The 17,487-nt window shown below is 40.2% G+C and overlaps 1 protein-coding gene across 1 annotated transcript; it reads left to right on the top strand.

Moving 5' to 3' along the window:
* Positions 1-1,166: 1,166 nt before the first annotated feature.
* Positions 1,167-8,851, top strand: trib2 (tribbles pseudokinase 2). The gene is made up of 3 exons (XM_079255200.1): positions 1,167-2,473; positions 4,004-4,296; positions 6,490-8,851. Exons 1-3 carry the CDS (start codon positions 2,204-2,206, stop codon positions 6,962-6,964), a joined length of 1,038 nt encoding a protein of 345 aa, XP_079111326.1. The 5' UTR covers positions 1,167-2,203; the 3' UTR covers positions 6,965-8,851.
* The last annotated feature ends 8,636 nt before the right edge of the window (positions 8,852-17,487 follow it).

The raw sequence follows: 17,487 nt of genomic DNA on the forward strand, positions 1-17,487 counted from the left end.
TGCAACTGTGAGCCACCGTTTCTGAGATGAGAGACCTCAGTGTGAAGAATGCATTTCCATGTTGTGGCAGAGAGTGGGAAATGAAGATTTAGAAAAGTGCATGCTTGTGTGCACAGCTAGGGTTGCAAGCGGGTGAGTGAACGTTAAAATGAACACTTCTGTCAGTGTCTTGGGTCCAGCAACAAACATTCCTCTTGCCTCCCTGAATTCCTACACTGAATTTTACTGTCGTTCTGTCATACCTCCTGGTAGACTCAGATGAGCAAGGAGAGAATAATGAATCTCTTCTATTTCTTATTTCTTTTTTTTTTTTTTTTTCATAAAAGAAAGCAAATACTTTAAAATTCCACTATGTGTGTCACATTTTTGTTATGTATCTTTGGTTCAATTAAATTCAATTCAACTTTATTTATATAGCATAAAATCACGGCAATGTCATCTCAAGACGCTTTACAGACAGGGAAAAAAAAAAAAAAACCATAATGAAAGCCAATTCATATTAGCCTATATAAGAAAACCAACAGATTGAGTTGAGATTGGTGCCTTCACATCCAATATAAATCAGGTGCACCATCTTAACCTGGGGGGTGTTAGGCTTCAGAAATGTTTATAATGAATGTGGGTGTACCATTCAAACAGTCAGAGGCACAAAGCTTTCAGGTTGTAAAGTTATTAACTGCTGCTTTAACACAATACAGACCAACTAACAAATTCCTTGCGTTTCCTTTTCTTGATCTTTCTTTCTTTCTTCTTCATCCAACAATCCATTACATATAGTGTGTTAAATGACACAGCTACTGTGCCTTAATTCTTATAAAAGCGTCGCCCTTTATAGGAGGACCCCCCCCCCCCCCCCCCCCTGTACAGCATGTACAGTAGCCATACTGTGTCTCTCCACCGCCTCGCCATCCAATTTAACTGCACGCGCTGCGTTTGGATGGCTGGGGGTGTAGCTACAGTACACGGCTCTCACATGACTTCACTGCAGACTGTAAGCCAATGAGGTTACGATGTGGGCATGACGTCAGTAGGCGGGTCTGCGTGCTTTGTGTATGTGTGCGTGCGCGTGTGGAGGACGTGTGCGCGTGCAGAACACCCCCCCTTCCCTCCGTCAGGCAGGAAGGCAGCAGCTCTCTCGCTCTGTACAGGCGCAGTGTGTACAGCTGAGCACTGAATGGACTAGATTACCGGCCACGTAAGAAGCACAGCGGTACCGCGGGAGAGAGGATGTCCTGCTGAATCAAGGGATTGGCCTGGGAAAGTCGGCCGGCCGTCCCTTCCTTCCTTTCCATCCATCAGCTTGCAGACACACAAGGCAAAGCTGCACTTTTCTTTCATTGGAGCAGAGAAAGCGAGAGGACGACGACACAAAGAGCCGCGGCAGTCTTTCCGGATGGGGTTTTCTCTCCTTATGTGGTAGATGACAAACCCCGTGCATGGATGTGATCCTGGAGAACAAGGCCGTGCACTGACCTGGTACTCGTTAGCCAAACAAGCTAACTAGTTTGCTCTGCACCTGCTAGCCATTAATTTATCAGGCAAAAATTCTGTGAAATTTAGCGTCTGTAATAAGTTTGATTTTTTTCTTTTTTCTTTTTTTGGTTTAGCTTGTGCATGTTTTTTTGTCTGCAAGCTCGTATCCAACATATTGTTTCCGTTTTACGAAACGTGTTATATTAACCGGCAAGATAAGCTAGCAGGCAAGCTGCGGGTTCACTTGGAGCTCTTCATTCATTTTAAAAGCTAACTTTTGGTAGCCTTTGTTGCAGCTTTTGTCTCAGCGGTAAACTGCAGCATATTGCTAAAGGGTTTTTTTTCCACTCGACTCGGGTCAGTAATTCTGTAATTGAACTCTGGCCTTATCTCTTGAATGTAAAACAAAGAGGGGCAAATGTGCAGTGAAGAAAGGAGGTCTCCCTCTCTCTCTTTTTCTTTTTTCTTCTTTTTGGTGAATGAAATCCAGCGAGCTCATTTTGCCTGTTGATACACAACTACACTCCCACCACCAACACCACGTTGCAGTAAAATCAGATAATCTGGGACTTCTTTATATACTTAATCCAAGTCTAATTCGAGTATTGGACTATTGTCTCATTGCACTGAGTTAACGAAGCGTTGCCGTCGCTGAGGAAGACAAGAACAAGGAGAAAATCCCCCCCCCTCCCCCCCCTCAGGTTTTGTGGAGATATCACACTTATTCCTCATGAACATACAGAGGTCAAATCCAATTAACATTTCACGTTATGGGAGATCGCGGCATAAATCGCACGATTTCGAAGAATTGTCTTGTTTGAGGACTACAGAGACGCACCAGAGTTTCAGTCCTAACCTCGGCTCCCCCAGCCCACCGGAGACCCCGGACTCCTCGCACTGTATCTCCCGCATCGGGGACTACCTTTTGTTGGAGCCGCTGGAGGGAGACCACGTTTTCAGAGCCGCCCACCTGCACAGCGGGGACGAGCTCGTATGTAAGGTGAGTAGTAGGCAATGTGGCACAAATACTCCTGTTCCTAAAATAGTCTACCCACATTTTCTTTCGAATTGCTTCCAATGTTCCAGCAATGTGCAACTAAGATATTATTTTGTTGGATATGACGCACGTTTTGCTTGTAATCTTACTTGAATTTTGAGAAATAACCATGATTTAAAAAACAAAAACAAAAAAAAGAACATGTAGTTCATGTACTGTTTTAATAAAAGGCGTGTTGCTTTTGTAGGTTGGGTTTTACAGCAAATGTTTCACATCAACTTTGTAATAATTGCTTGAATGGTAAATGAAAAGCTGGCAGAGTAGCCTAATGGAAAAAGTGAATGGGGAGCGCTGCATGGTTTGGATTGCATGATGTAACACTGACAAAGGAGTGAGTAACCACGCACACACTCCTCTCACTGCTCTTCCCACTTACCCGTGGCGTCCCTGCTTTCATAGTACAATGTTGTCATCATTTTATTTCACCCGTGGATTTATATTTGCTGTATGGACATAGTTATGTTGCATATTTTGCAACCAAATGTTTTGAATGCAGATTTGTTTGCTGCATATAATGCAGACACTAAAATGGAAATGAAAGGCATACAAACCCAGAGATAGTCACAAGTTTACCCTGCTGCTTTAACACCGATCACTTTTTACCGTTTAAAAAAACAAAAAAAAAAAAAAAAAAAAAAGAATTCCTTGCTTTTAAGCTCGAGGACAACCTCATGGCCTTTGTTTCACCACATTTATGGTTCATATTGACTTTAGTATAATGCCGATTATAAGGGCTGTGGGCTTGTACCTTAGGAGTGTTCCAGCCTTAAGATGGCTTACGCGGCTTGATGAATTGAGACAATAGTTACATGCACCCTTGGACTCATAAGGCATGACATATCCAGTAACCTGCACCTTCTGACTCAAGATAATGTTTTGTCATTGCCATGACAAATTAATAGCCTTTGGCACCGTCTATGAGCCAACTGCTGTTTGACCTCATCTGCTTTGTGCTGACCTCGATACAACAACAATCAATCCCAGCTTCCAGGATTGATCATTACTGTCATGTTGGAAGCTTGGGGGTCACTGCTTAAAATCTCAAGACCTGTGGGGTGTATTTGTATCGACTGCAAGCCGAGGAGCCCTCTCACCTGAACTGGTTGTGCTAAAAGTCAATTGGGAGTTGCTATGGAAACAAAAGACACTGCAACCCTAGGCTGCAGCACAATTCCATGCACTATTATGATGCTTTTTGTTTGCCTCTCTTTAGCTTTATTTTCTCGAGCCAAAAGAATTTAAACACAAGTTTGGTTTTAAAAGAATGCATTGTCTCATATTATGGTGACATTTTCTTGGATTTGGATATTTGGATTCAGTTGTGTATCCCAAGTGGGAAAGGTGAAGAGTTTTGCAGATGTGTCTCTGACCTAGCCACTAAAGCAACCCCACGAGATAGTCATGCATTTCTCTATTTGAGCAAAAATATCTAATTTGCTTTGGTATAAATGCTTTCCTCATCCGTGTTTGCAGGTTTTTGACATTGGCCGATACCAGGAGTCCCTGGCGCCCTACTTTGCCCTGGGCCAGCATCATCATATTAACCAAATCCTGGAGATTTTGCTCGGGGAGACACGAGCCTACGTGTTCTTCGACCGAAGCTATGGCGACATGCACTCTTTTGTCCGCACCTGCAAGAAGCTGCGAGAGGATGAAGCTGCCAGGCTCTTCTATCAGATAGCCACAGCTGTGGCACACTGCCACGACAACGGATTGGTCCTCCGTGACCTCAAACTGAGGAAGTTTGTCTTCAAAAATGAAGACAGGTGAGTTTTGCAGATTCCTTTGCCTCTGCTCCCATGCACCATGGCTTTTTGTGTTTCTCTTTCGTTGGCACACGTTGCATGGTGACATTACAGCTGCGTCAGTGTTGTGTCACATCTCTGCTTACACAGAGTAAGCTGAGACAATGCAAGAGTGACATGCCTCTCCTGGAACTTGTGCAGACTGCATGAAACTTTACCTCATCTTGTCTACCCCCCGATCTTTTGGTGCAAGTGGTATAAGTAGATACATAACATGTACTGTGTATATATATATAGATGAAATTACATGTCAGTGATTCATTTCTCAAGGCCAGACTTGCTGATAAATTGAAAAGCATGTACAGATAGGTTACCAGGACAAGCTTTTGCTCGGCAGAGGATCACTTAAGCTGAGGGTCTGCACTCCTGTATTCATGAGGAGGAGAAAACAGCAGAACCACATTTACAGAATAGTTATACTGACCCCTGGTGGTAGCATTGTAAAACTACAGCAGACAGAAATCTAAGAATCTGTTGCTACAGCAACCTTAGAGTAACTTTTTTGTTAATAAAGCTGAATGTTGATTAGGTTAGATTTTTTTTTTTTTTTTTTTTTTTTTTTAAATCTTTTTCAGTTTAATTATCTCTCGCAGATAGCAATGATTTTCTTCCTAAGGGAGGCCCTGCCCAGTTCTATCAGGCAGTGCAGCACACTGCACTTGAGTGTCAACGTGTGGCGTCATTCTTTGGCACATTATATGGAAAAAAGAAGTTGAGCTGTCTCACATATTTAGTAGGGGTCCAGTAACCTTCAATGGTCACAGACTGAGATGCACGCCTCCCATTTAAATGATTGATGTGGAGTGAATTTTAAGAGCAACGCCACAGGGCGGTAGGGTCACATAATACTATATGGCCTGTCAGGACTCCTCTTACACCTTTTCTGTCTTCCTGAATCCGTGCGTCTAAGGATAAAGAAATGGGAAAGAAAGGGAACATGGTTGCTCGACTTTTTCTGAGATGCAGAGCTCTGATCTTAGTGAAAACATGGAGATGAAAACGATTAAAACCAGACATGAGATGATACCAGAGTTGACTTCCACAGTCTGATTTAGCTCTCTGACCTGACTTTGTCATGCTGCTGTTAGCCTTTGACCAAGTAATAACCTTTTTCTAGTGCAATAGGGAAAGCCTCAGGTGGATTATAATGCAGCCACTTAAACCACCAGTGTTGATCTCTTCCCTCTCTGCTAAGACCTTGAGACTTGTTTTTATAATGAACACACACTGACTGTGTTTAAGTCCAAAACAAACAATATGTTCTGCTATTGAATTAGACTAAGTCTTTCTCATTTTGCCTTCTGGGCCTTCTTAACCATAATTGTAGGTTTGCACATCCTCCAAATGAGCTGTTATCCAGACAGTATGTGCTGTGTTTAAAATTCACATGGTTCATCCTCTCAAAAAGGAGAAATGGGCCTTTGGCTCGAGGAAACGATACAGCGTTCTTCATTTGAGGATGCAAAAAAAATTCTCCTCTGTATATTAATAAAGAGAGATTATTAATGCTGGTGATTAACTGCAGAATGGGTTAATATACCACTGAATACATATGTCACATGTGACCAAAATATTTTACAATTGTGTCTAAGCCAGTAATTCTTATTTTTTCCTCGTGGCTCACACGGCCTTTGTGTCTGGTGCATTAGGTCTTATGAATCTCACATGCAAACAGCAGCAGTTGCACACCCACAACAAATAGTCATTGTTATCAGCACCCAGGGGTATCATAGCCACTATTGTGGGGTTTAGAGTACAAATACATGCTGTCGGAGGGAAAAAAAAAAAGAGTGCTCCTTCTTGATTTTCAGGAGCAAAACGGTTCATGCATGAATCTTAAGAAGATCAGTCATGCATATTTATGTTTCCTTTGCGTTGTGAAGGTTTTTTGGAAAGCCTGTTTGTACCGTGATGTGATTCTTTTCAGCTTTTTTTTTTTTTTTTTTGTAATCTTAAGTGAAATATCACAGCAGAGCTTAAAGTATTCAACGCTCTGCTTCCTTGTTGATATAAAAAGCAATGTTTTTGGGTTTTTTTTTGTTCCCGCATTGTGTTAAGTCTGATAGTAGCAGGGACAAATTATTACATTGACATTACCAGACTGGTGTGTGTGTGAGGAATTAAGTGTGGTTTTTGTTTCCGCTCTGTTTGCAGGAACCTCGTAAAGCTGGAGAGCCTTGAGGACACTTACATCCTGGCCGGCCACGATGACTCCCTGTCGGACAAACATGGCTGCCCGGCCTATGTTAGCCCAGAGATCCTCAATGCCAATGGCAGCTACTCGGGGAAGGCAGCTGACGTCTGGAGCCTGGGTGTCATGCTTTATACCATACTGGTGGGGCGCTACCCCTTCCACGACGTTGAGCCAAGCTCTCTTTTCAGTAAAATCCGCAGGGGTCACTTTAACATCCCCGAGACGCTGACACCGAAGGCCAAGTGCTTGATCCGCTCCATACTCCGCCGGGAGCCGACGGAGCGCCTCACCTCCCGGGAGATTCTGGAGCACCCCTGGTTTGTGTCTTCTGGGGTGCTGGGGGGCGCTCCGGTGCACAGTAGAGGGGAGCGGGAGCAGGAGCAGATGGTGCCTGAGGTGAACATGGAGGAGGAGCTGGAGCAGTTCTTCAGCTGAACAAACAGCAAGCACAAACGGACGACTCCGCCACGGTCGGCTCGCCACGGTCACATCAGAGCCAAAAACAGTAGTTTAGAAATAAATAGGTGAATTTGTCACTCATAATAAAGGTGTTTCCATCTCGTTTCCTTTTTCCACCATTTCATGGAAAACCTTGAGCCTGGCATGACAAATGGCATCTATACATCAGCTGGCCACGCAGGTCCCGATCGGGGACGTTGCCGCCAGACATGCAAGTTGCAAACAATGTAGCAAATGTCCTGTTTTTTCCTCTATTTTCCTTTCTTTTTTTTTTTTTTAAACGTGTTTTGGTTTATGTGGTGCTCATAAAGTAGACACATTCACCATTTTTGACACTATGGAAAACATGAAGGGCCAGAAGGACATGTGAAACAAAGGAAAATGTTTCTTATGGAACTGACAAACTGCAGCACCACACTTTTCTTACAGGTTTTTGCTTTGTTTTCTGTCATCGCTGTGGCTGGTAATGAATTTAAACCACAGACCCAGTCGAAAGCAATCCCGAGTTCAGTTGTTAAACTAAAACGAGGAGATTTCCCCTGACTTGGGACCATTTGTGAGGAAACAGTGTCTTGGCTTTTTTTTTTTCCTCATTGAGTTCATTATAATCCATGGTCAACCTCGCCTTTGTTTCATGTTTAAGTTTCATTAGTCTCAGTTTTGCATTGCTGAAAATTCTGTCACTAAACTACTTGGTGGCCTTGTTTTTCAGTCCTTTCTGCCTCTTTTCGGTCTTGTAAGCCTCGACTTATTTTGTAAAGAAATCACAGCTTTTTTTTCCTCTTTTTTTAAGCTATTCCAGTGTTACTGCTGCTTTAATCTCACTAAATGTTAATCTAGATTTTTGTTTTCTTGATAATCCTCCCAACATGGAATGAAGCACTTGCTGTGTTTTTGTTAATTTAGGTTAAAGACTATTCCACCTTTTTTTTTTCTAATAAAAGAAAATTAGTTTCCTTTTATTTAAATTCATCCTTCACTTGTAGGAGCAAGAACATTACATTTATTTAAATTGTAACAACTATATAAATATATATAAATAAATCTAAATTTATATATTTAAACTACATTGCAGGGGTTTTCTTTCGCCAGAGATTCCTCCTTTTTTCTTTTCTTAGTTTTCATTTTTTCCCCACATGTATGATGTAGGCAATATCTTGACACAGGACAGGCTCTAAGAAGAAAAATGTCTGTCTGAAGTTGTAGAAAAACACAATATTGTCTGTGCCAGTATTCCTGTCGCTCCAACAGGCCATGCCACCCAGTCTCCCTCACTTCTTTTTAAAAACTTGATACGAGATATTCAGTAGTAGTATTTGCTATGACATGCTCACTCCATGACCTCATGTTAGTTTTCCGACTGCCTGTGTAGGTTCTGTGAAACGATCATGCTTGGAATGGACACCAGTGGACACGTTTTGTCGTATCTCAATGTTACTTGAATTTGTGTTTTTTAATCTAGTCATCGGCATGTGCTCCATGAATGCTATAGCCTACCTAGCAAGGTTGAGGGTGGGGTTGGGGAAAGGAGGATGCTTGTAGTTTTTTTTTGTTTTTTTTTGTCTTTAAGAAAAGCAAAAAAAAAAAAGAAACAAAACAGGAATAATTTCAATCTTTGCTCTTTTCTGAGTTGCTTTTCAATAACAAACAAAAGCAGCTGGAATTTTATTTTTTTGTCTTTTGCTTTTTTTGTAGGTTGAGCTACCTTTTTATTTAAGTTGGTGCTGATTTGGTGCTAATGTTTAGTCCTTTTTGTTTCATGGAGGGGGGATGGTGCATGGTGGGATATCTGCCTCAGATGTTCTGATTGTATTGTAACAGATTCTGGTGTTTTGTCCAAATTTATCCAGTAAATAAATTGTGAACTGATATCCGCCTCTGCTTTCTTTTCCTTACATTTTCCCCAGCATGATTGCATGTTGTCACTCTGTAATGTGCAGTAATCAAGGACACTCAGCAGCATTTTTATACTTTTCCAAATATTATATCTAACAATAAGGTGAAAGATAATCAGTCTTCTAACAAAACCATTTCAAGGTCTTCATGAGGTTGCAATCACTCAGAGAACTTGAATGAATCTAAATGAGCGAGGACTGCCATGCCTGCTTCACTTTATCTAAATGATTACATATATACAGTTGTGCTCATATTTATTCATACCTTTTCATTAAAGGAGGAAAAAAACAGCTGCCTGTAAAATAAGCTGAAATTGACTAAAGTGATAAAAAAAAAAAAATCATTACATTATTTTATAATTCTGGTTCAATAGAAACACTTTTTAATAAAGCAAATAAGATAATTCATTACATATTACATCACTCATAAACTAATATTTTATTGAACAATCCTTTGATGTTTCTGCTACAGTCAGGTGTTTTCTGTTCCTCTCAGTCAGACTTCTGCACCTGCTGACAGGTATTTTGTCCCAATGTTCAACAGAAAAGTGATCTAATGTTTCCTGGACCAATTTGTTTGTTTTGTTTTTTTTTTCTTTCTTCAACTCAATTAAATGAAAAAACAGTGTCTTATCTTACTAAATTATATTTTTGCAAATTTTTAGTTTTTTTAAAAACCTTTTTTAAGTCTCCAGTTATTTGAGTGACTGTTGTAAATTCAGCCTTTTCTTTAATGAAAGGGGATGAATACATGTGAATACATATGAATATATACGATCACAACTATATATATATAAATATATATGTGTGTGCGCGTGTGTGTATACAGAGAAAGCTTTTACGTCTAATAATTTCATGAGACTCCTACAACCTTTACACTGTTTGTTATACATGGAGGCTTGTTTGTCTTTTAGTTCCCCATGGAAAGAAAATAACTTCAGATTTCTTTTGGTTTTAAAGTGCAAACTTGTTTCTTCCTAGTGGTCATGCAGGGTAATCCTGGTCTTTCTGACAAAGCAGACAGCTGTTATAAATAACCCAAATTCTGTGTGTTAGTGGACAGTTTCTTGCAACACACAGTAACAACATAGATATGGTTTACTGTTCAGCAACACCTGCCAGTGCACTGTTGTGATGGCACAGTTTCACACACAGCCGCTCAAGCTCTACCTCATCCTCTCACTGATTCACTGTTTGCAGAAATGCACCATGAAAATGAGGGTTGATAAACTCAGAGTGTGTGGGATTAAGGTGGGATTCAGAGACTTGAGATGGTGAATCTTAGCCTGACCTCTAGTGGTGTTACCGCAACAGTGGGCAAAATATTACAAGTAAAATTATTTTCATGTGTATTAAAATGGAATTGGTGTGGAATAAACAGAATCAGTAGAGGAAAGAAATGCACTCACAGTTTAATTAATCTAATAGGGGATAATTGCAAATATGTAATAAGCTAAGGCACCTGGTCTAATCAGTAGCTATACAACACACATTCATTTATCTAAATCAGTAATGAAGATGAATTCTTTTGTAGCCTTGACCCTGCATCATTGTTGTTATTAGATTAAAAGAAAATGACAGATTTTTGTAAACACAAAAAGGCATGGACATTTACATTTTTAGCTTATAACATAAACCAATAGGTGCTAAAGATCACTAGAAGCAAGAAATGGACTGATTTGCATTTTCCTTGATATGTTGACCTTAATATTAAACCTGCCTGTTAATATAATCTTCGGTCCCATTCATATTCACTAGACTTTTTGTCATCCTTTGGAACCACAGAAAACATCACACAAAACTTGGAGACCAGAAATCACTCCGGTTTTCATTGTGACCTCAAAAGGTTCAGAGAGGTTTAAAGGTTTAGAAAGAGTTAGCTTAGACTTTATGTTAAACCCCAGGAAAACTTGATAGCATTACTGAAATGGAAATTTAGGAGGAAACATACGTGTTACATTTGTATCATATTACAAACTAGAAGTTTTTAACCTAAAAAATATATCCAAGTTTGAGACATATGATGGTAACAGAAGAGCGTTCACTAAAGAAGCTGCTTTCCAAGGTTTCACCAGAACTCTGCAAGAACACTGATATCAGCTCAGCAGTAGTGCTGCGAAACAGATACATCTTCATATGTGGTGTCAGGCTGTTGGATCCAGTATATGCATTTATATGTATTATATAAACAAGCCAGACAGAAATCTTAGGGCACATAACATACACATCAGTTTGAGCTGATTCACAATAAACAGCCTAGTAAAGAGAAACTAACAGATTGCATCGAATCTTGACTTCAGTGCAATCCCCAATCTTGAGCATACATGAGGAGACATGGAAAGGAAAACTCCCTTTTAACAGTAAGGAAAAAACATCCACTGGAACCCAACTCAGGGATTACAGCTATCTGCCTTAACTGGTTGAGGTGGAGAGGACAGGAAAGCTTAGTGGCACAACCTCAGCTATACCACACGGGGAAAGTAAATCTTTTCTGTGTAACAATATGACCAGGTCAGTGAATTCAGAAAAAAAAAAAAAACTCCCTACAAATGTCATTACAAGTGGCAAACATACTTAAAGACTAATGTAAGTCAAGAGCAGGATCCCAGACAGCAGCATTTCCTCCCACTGCTTGCTGGTATTGCCTGAGACAGGAATGATTCATCTTCTGTTTACACTCTTCATTCACTGCTGTGCACTTCCATAGTCTGTCAAGATGTTGACATTCATGAACCATTTCCATCCTTAGAAGACACATTTAAAACATCCCAAGCTCCAGTTCTGTTTGAGCTAAATAATAGATGTGTGTTTGCATCATTTTGTACCACCAAGGCGTTGTCTTGGCTTTTTAGTAGAAGGTGGGACAAATATTTAAGCCTTGAGGGTTTTTTTTGTCTCCCTCCTTTGGCATATGAGTTTATTTATCTAATATCCTCACTTTTTTTTTTTTTTTTTTATGAAGGGGACAAATCAGCGAATGATGGTTCCATTATGAATAAATATAATATTCTTTACTCCTTTTTTGTTTCAAATTTTGAAAGAAAAAACCTATGCAGTGACCCGCGGGCCTGGAAAATCCTGCACAGTAATCTTTCATAATCCTATCTCTGTGGAGCTTTATATCAGTATGAGATAACAGATGTAGGGAGGATGTTCTGCAGGTTATTTTCTCTGATGAATAGGAAAAATGATAATACTACCTCTTTATTGTAGACAAGTCTCAATGCTAAAATATACATAGAAGCTGCATTTGTAAAGATGATTACCTGGAAGCACACTGTGATACAATATCATAGACAATTGCTTTTCATGTTTATTCAAATTTTGAGTGAATAGAAGAGAGAAAAGCAATAAGATTGTTTGATTTCGCAGCATTTTTTTCAAAGTGACCTGTCCGCTTTAGCATCCCAGTGTCTCTTCATGCGTTTGTGTTTCCTGGGCTACAACTAGTCTCTACTGAAATGGGAATTAATCAAATAACAGAGAGGAGGAGGAGTCAGTTTTGCCATGTTTCTGTGTCTCTGTTATGGCTTTAGTGTTCAGCCAGAGCTCAGAATCAGACTTAGGCTTTACACAGCACTTATTCCTCAGTTACTCCTCCTCAGCAGGAAGATAAGTATTCTGCAATTCAATTAACTCAGTCTGAGACCAGTTTAGATTTTATATAACTCAGGGGAAGGGCGGCACTTTCTTCAGAGCAGTGAAAGTTTTTCTCTGTTCCACCAAGTTGTTCCAATTAAGTTTAATGGCACGGTTGTGTAACGTTTCTGCCTCAACAAGGCCCAATTTAAACACCGCTGCTATTGTGTTTTGGCTTTGGCAGAACACAGGCATCCCCCAACAGAGCCAGTCGGCTATAAAGGTGCATCAGTGAACCGGTCCCCTGGCACAAGGCGCCGCGCATGGGTACCCTTGGGTGTTCTGGCAGTAGAGTTTGTGTGGCAGGGCACCAAAGGAAACACAGATAACAGATGGCCTCTGTTGTCTTCCACCCAGCCATGAGGCTTCTACTGGCTTGGGGTTACTAATCCCACTAGGAAGCCGGGGACTCAGTCAGGTGGATATGTGATTCATATGTGAGCTGGAAACATATTTTTATATCACTGTTATTTATTATCATTGTTATTATTATTATTATTATTTATATGTAATTTCTAAAATTTTGTGCCAAATTATTCTTTCGATAACTGAGCAGGAAATATTAATGGAGGCCAGAGTCACACTGGCTTTAATGGTGAATTCAGTCGATAACCCATACTCCAAATCATCTGGGTTATTTAAGAGAGTTTCACAGCCTTTGCTGTGTTCATGCAGAAAAAGTAGTTTTTCTTTTAAGAGGAGACACGAAGAGCTGGAGGATGAACACTAGATGGTGCTCAAATATCTGTTTCCTGAACAGACTGGGGAAATGGAGACTGATTTAATGGAGACCTGCTGATTACTTTTCAGTTTCTATCCATCCATTTTCTTAACTGCTTGTTCCAATTAAGGTTCGTAGGAAGCTGGAGCCTTTCCCAGCAATCATGAGAGGGAGGTTACACCCTGGATAGGTTGGGAGTTCATCACAGAGCAACACAGAGAGACAAACAACACATTCACACTCACACATCCACTCATAGGAACAATTTAGAGTAACCAGTTAACCTAACATGCATGTCTTTGGATGGTGGGAAGAAGCTGGAGTACCCAGAGAGAACCCACGCATACACGGGGAGAACATGCAAACTCCACACAGAAAGGCCACTGTATGAATCTCCTACCTTTCAGTATTTTTTATACTTCTATTATTTCTTTAGCTGTACTTATTAACACTGATAAAAAGGTTTTGATATATTCTGCAATCTAAGGCAACTTTCTATCTTTGAAGTTGAAGCAAAATAATAAATATAAATGGATAAATAAATAAATGTACTTTTCCTTATCTTGGTCAGTAAGTAGAGGCTGGCGCATGTTGACTGATCTAGTGAAGCAGTAACTATAGCTCAAATGGTTGCAAAAATCATCTTTTGGAATAGAAACTTGTGAGAGCATCGCAGTGTGGTGGCCAGGGTGACCACGCTGACTCACAGTTCTCAGCCCCAAAGTGCCAACAATTGATGACTGGGTGATGAAAGAAAGTGGTCTGGTCTTATAAATCACCTTTTCTTTCCCATCATGCTGGTAGTGGGTGACTTATTTGTGAAAGACATAGCATCAGGGTTAAAAGCCGAGCTGTCAGGGCAGTGTGACAGCCGGCGACCTACTAAACATCTGATCACCATTGCTGACAGTCATGGAAAGCTGGTGACAGTTTTTCAGCAGGATAATGCACCTTTTTACAGTGCAAAAATGGTGCAATAATGGTCTGAGGAATACAATGGAGAATCTAAACAGGTCTGATCCATGCAGGGCTAGCTCCCATCTCGCAGTGTGGAGGATTTAAAGGACTCAACAGCAAACTTCAGTCCTCAACAAGTCAGAGCTATTAGGTGGCAAATAGGGGCCTGTTCAATATTAATGGTGGTCATAATGTAATGGCTGATTAGTGCTGTCCAGAAAGAGTTGTGGCTGAATATAAAGTGACCTTTGTATTCATGCTGTGAAGTGATAAATCCTCACTACAACTGTACCGCTCTGCATCACGAGGGTTCATTTAAATCCTGAGAAATGAAGTGTTAGTAATAAAGATGGCTTGATTAAAATGTCTCAAAGCTCTTGACATATGCACGGAAGCATGGAAGTAATCTTCCAATCAAAGCTCTTTAAAACAACAGCAACAAAATATACAAAAGCTCAATTGCACAAATGTGAAATAACTCAACTCTCTCCAGCACAACGTGCACTTATCACCGCTCCTTAAAAGCTTTGGCAGCAAAAAAAACCGTGATGATTTCATTCTGGTAATTAACTCTTAGACACCCACTTAATGTCAGTTAATACCCAAAGAAGCATGAAAGCCTCCTATACTTTTAAAAGAGACGCAGTGTAATGATTAATAGTGCGTTAAACGCAGGAGGTCGTGAGTCTGTCAGGCCTCGCAAGCAGCTGCGAGAGACAGAAAAGCAGTGTTTCAATTAAGTGCTCTGAATATTTTTATGTTAGTTGCTCACATTTGATGTTACACCCTAAAATGTTTGTTTTTATCAAGCATTGTGGCAATTATATGGTCAGTAAGCAGCATAATCAGAGCCTCAAGATGACAGGGTAAATTGGCGAGTGGTCTTCTACGTGCTGTCTTTGCCTTTCACACTCTTTCGTCAATACACAATTATCCTCTCTGGTGCTTTTCCCACAGATAGTGGCTGACTTAAAATAGCTTTTCTTGTGGTTTGGTTCTTTAATTGCAACAACCTGGAGAGACTTGACACGTTGATCAATCATTAACAGCTTTAAAAGGCGTGTTGGCAAGGTGAGGCCAAGGCAGAGAGGAGATCAGAGGTGTGTTACCTCGCAGGGTCACCGCAAAAGATTTTTCTGTGGTTCATTTCTCATTTTCCTCACAAATGGCTTAACATTGGCAATAAAACCCCAGTGGACTCTTTCATGCGTCTTCACATCTGTGGGTAGCATGGATAGATATATTGACAGCAGATATAAGATGAGACTGCTCTAAATCGCATGCACAAATGATTTGAAATGCATCCCCAAAAGACTGAATAGACAGTATGTAGTTATGTCCATGTTTATTAAGGGTTTTTTTTTTTTTAAAGGTATGTTTGTCTGTGCTGATCACCTCTCTGTAGATGTCCACATCTATAGGGTGCCTTTTTTTTTTTTTTTATCAAATACATATAATCCAGGATAAGAGACTGAATTTGGAAACAGTCAGTGACAAGACAAGCCAAGTTTATTTATATAACACGATTCAAAAACAGGTGGAGTCAAAGTGTTTTACAGAGAAATTAAAACATTGGAAAATAAGAAGCATAATATGAAAGTAATACGACAAGGAAAAGGAAATAACATTAAATAAAAACATTAAACTCATGATCATTTCCAGCTTTAAAGATTAGAACCTTATAGCTTTTTTTTTTGTTTGTTTTTGTCCTGTCCAGCATTTAAGCAAACAGACTGATGTTCCTATAGCTAGGGATGGTTAGCATCCCTTAGTTATGCTGCTATAGGTTTAGACTGCTGAGGGACATTTCCTGATACACTGAGCTTCTTTCTTTTTCTCTTTATCTCTTTCTTTTACCCCCCCATAACAGTGTTGCATCATTAACATGTATGTCTCCTGTCTCAGCAGGTCTCCCTGGCCGGGAGTAGCAGTTCCTGTTGTCTGTTGTCTTTCTGTCCTCTTCCCCCCACACAGCAGAGGCAGATGGCTGCCTGTCCTGAGCCGGGTTCTGCCGGAGGTTCCTTCCTGTTAAAAGGGAGTTTTTTCCTTCCCACTGTTGCCAGTGTGCTTGCTCAGGATGGGAGATTGAGTTGGACTCAACTCAATCTGTTGGTTTCCTTATATAGGCTGTTATGAATTGGCCTTCATTATGTTTTCCCCTCTGTCTGTAAAGCGTCTTGAGATGGCATTGCCGTGATTTGACGCTATATAAATAAAGTTGAATTGAATTGAATTGATGTTCTGGATGCTGTGTTCTGCTGAGCAAATTTATTTTGCCAAGGGGAGCTTTTATAGATATAATGATCCCCTTGTATTTCTGGATTCTTATTTTTTATTTTTTTTTGTTTTGGATAATTGTTCATTTTACAGAGTTTATGCTGCAGGACTGGGCCGGAAAGGATAGAAAAGGGACAGAAAGAGAACAGAAAAGAAAACAAGAGGAAGATGTCAATGCATACACGTATATGCACATACATACCCACCTACATACATATGTATATACACACGAACCTTATAGCTTTAAATGAAAACTACTGACATACAGCTGAGAACAGGTGAGTCTTAAAGCTGGATTTTGTTTCAGCTGATCTAAGGCTTTCTGGGAGTTTGTTCCAGACATGTGGACCTGAATGCAGCTTCTCCAAGTCTTGTTTTTACTCTGGGAACTGATCCAGATGACCCGAGGGGTCAAGTGTTGTTAATTTAAATAATTATATCTCCAGTGTGACAACTAAAGAAGACCAAATATCACAATGCTATTTTTGTCTCCACTGCCCTTAGTGGAGCAACTCGCACTGCTAAATATCAACTGAGAATTATAGAGTCCTGGTGGGCTGACTTGTGGCCCCCAAAAGCTTTAAATCATCTGGCTCAATGAATCAACGTCTCGTCTGAGCCAGATTGCCTGACTGTGCCCGGTGGGAGAGATAATTGGGTGAAACAGGTTGTTTTTGTGCTTTACAGAGGTACGAGAGAAACAGGAGAAAGCGGAGAAACAATGTAGACTTCTCATTTGAGATCAAATCCCTGAAGCGTGCAGTGTCTTGTTCTCGTTAAGGTTGCATTCTAGGTTTTCTAGCAACCCTGTAACCTCCTGTACTCCGGTAAGAGCCCATTTTAATACAGGAAAATAGTGTTGCTTGTGCTAAATGCAAGATGTGATGAATTCAAACCCATTTGTAGTAAGAAAGTGAAAAAAATTGATGTTATTAACTATTCTTAGCTTAAACAAGATCTTTGACAAGATCATCCGAAATCACAAGTACACAGCTTATCACACATTCACT

This window comes from Telmatherina bonti (assembly GCF_933228915.1).
Source record: "Telmatherina bonti genome assembly, chromosome: 16".
Lineage (NCBI taxonomy): Eukaryota > Metazoa > Chordata > Actinopteri > Atheriniformes > Telmatherinidae > Telmatherina > Telmatherina bonti.

Bases quoted from the DNA above. Each gene is read 5' to 3' on its own strand.
- trib2 (XM_079255200.1), top strand. From the start codon at position 2,204: ATGAACATACAGAGGTCAAATCCAATTAACATTTCACGTTATGGGAGA. The intron at 2,474-4,003 runs GTGAGTAGTAGG...CCGTGTTTGCAG, and splicing joins GGGACGAGCTCGTATGTAAG to GTTTTTGACATTGGCCGATA. The intron at 4,297-6,489 runs GTGAGTTTTGCA...CTCTGTTTGCAG, and splicing joins GTCTTCAAAAATGAAGACAG to GAACCTCGTAAAGCTGGAGA.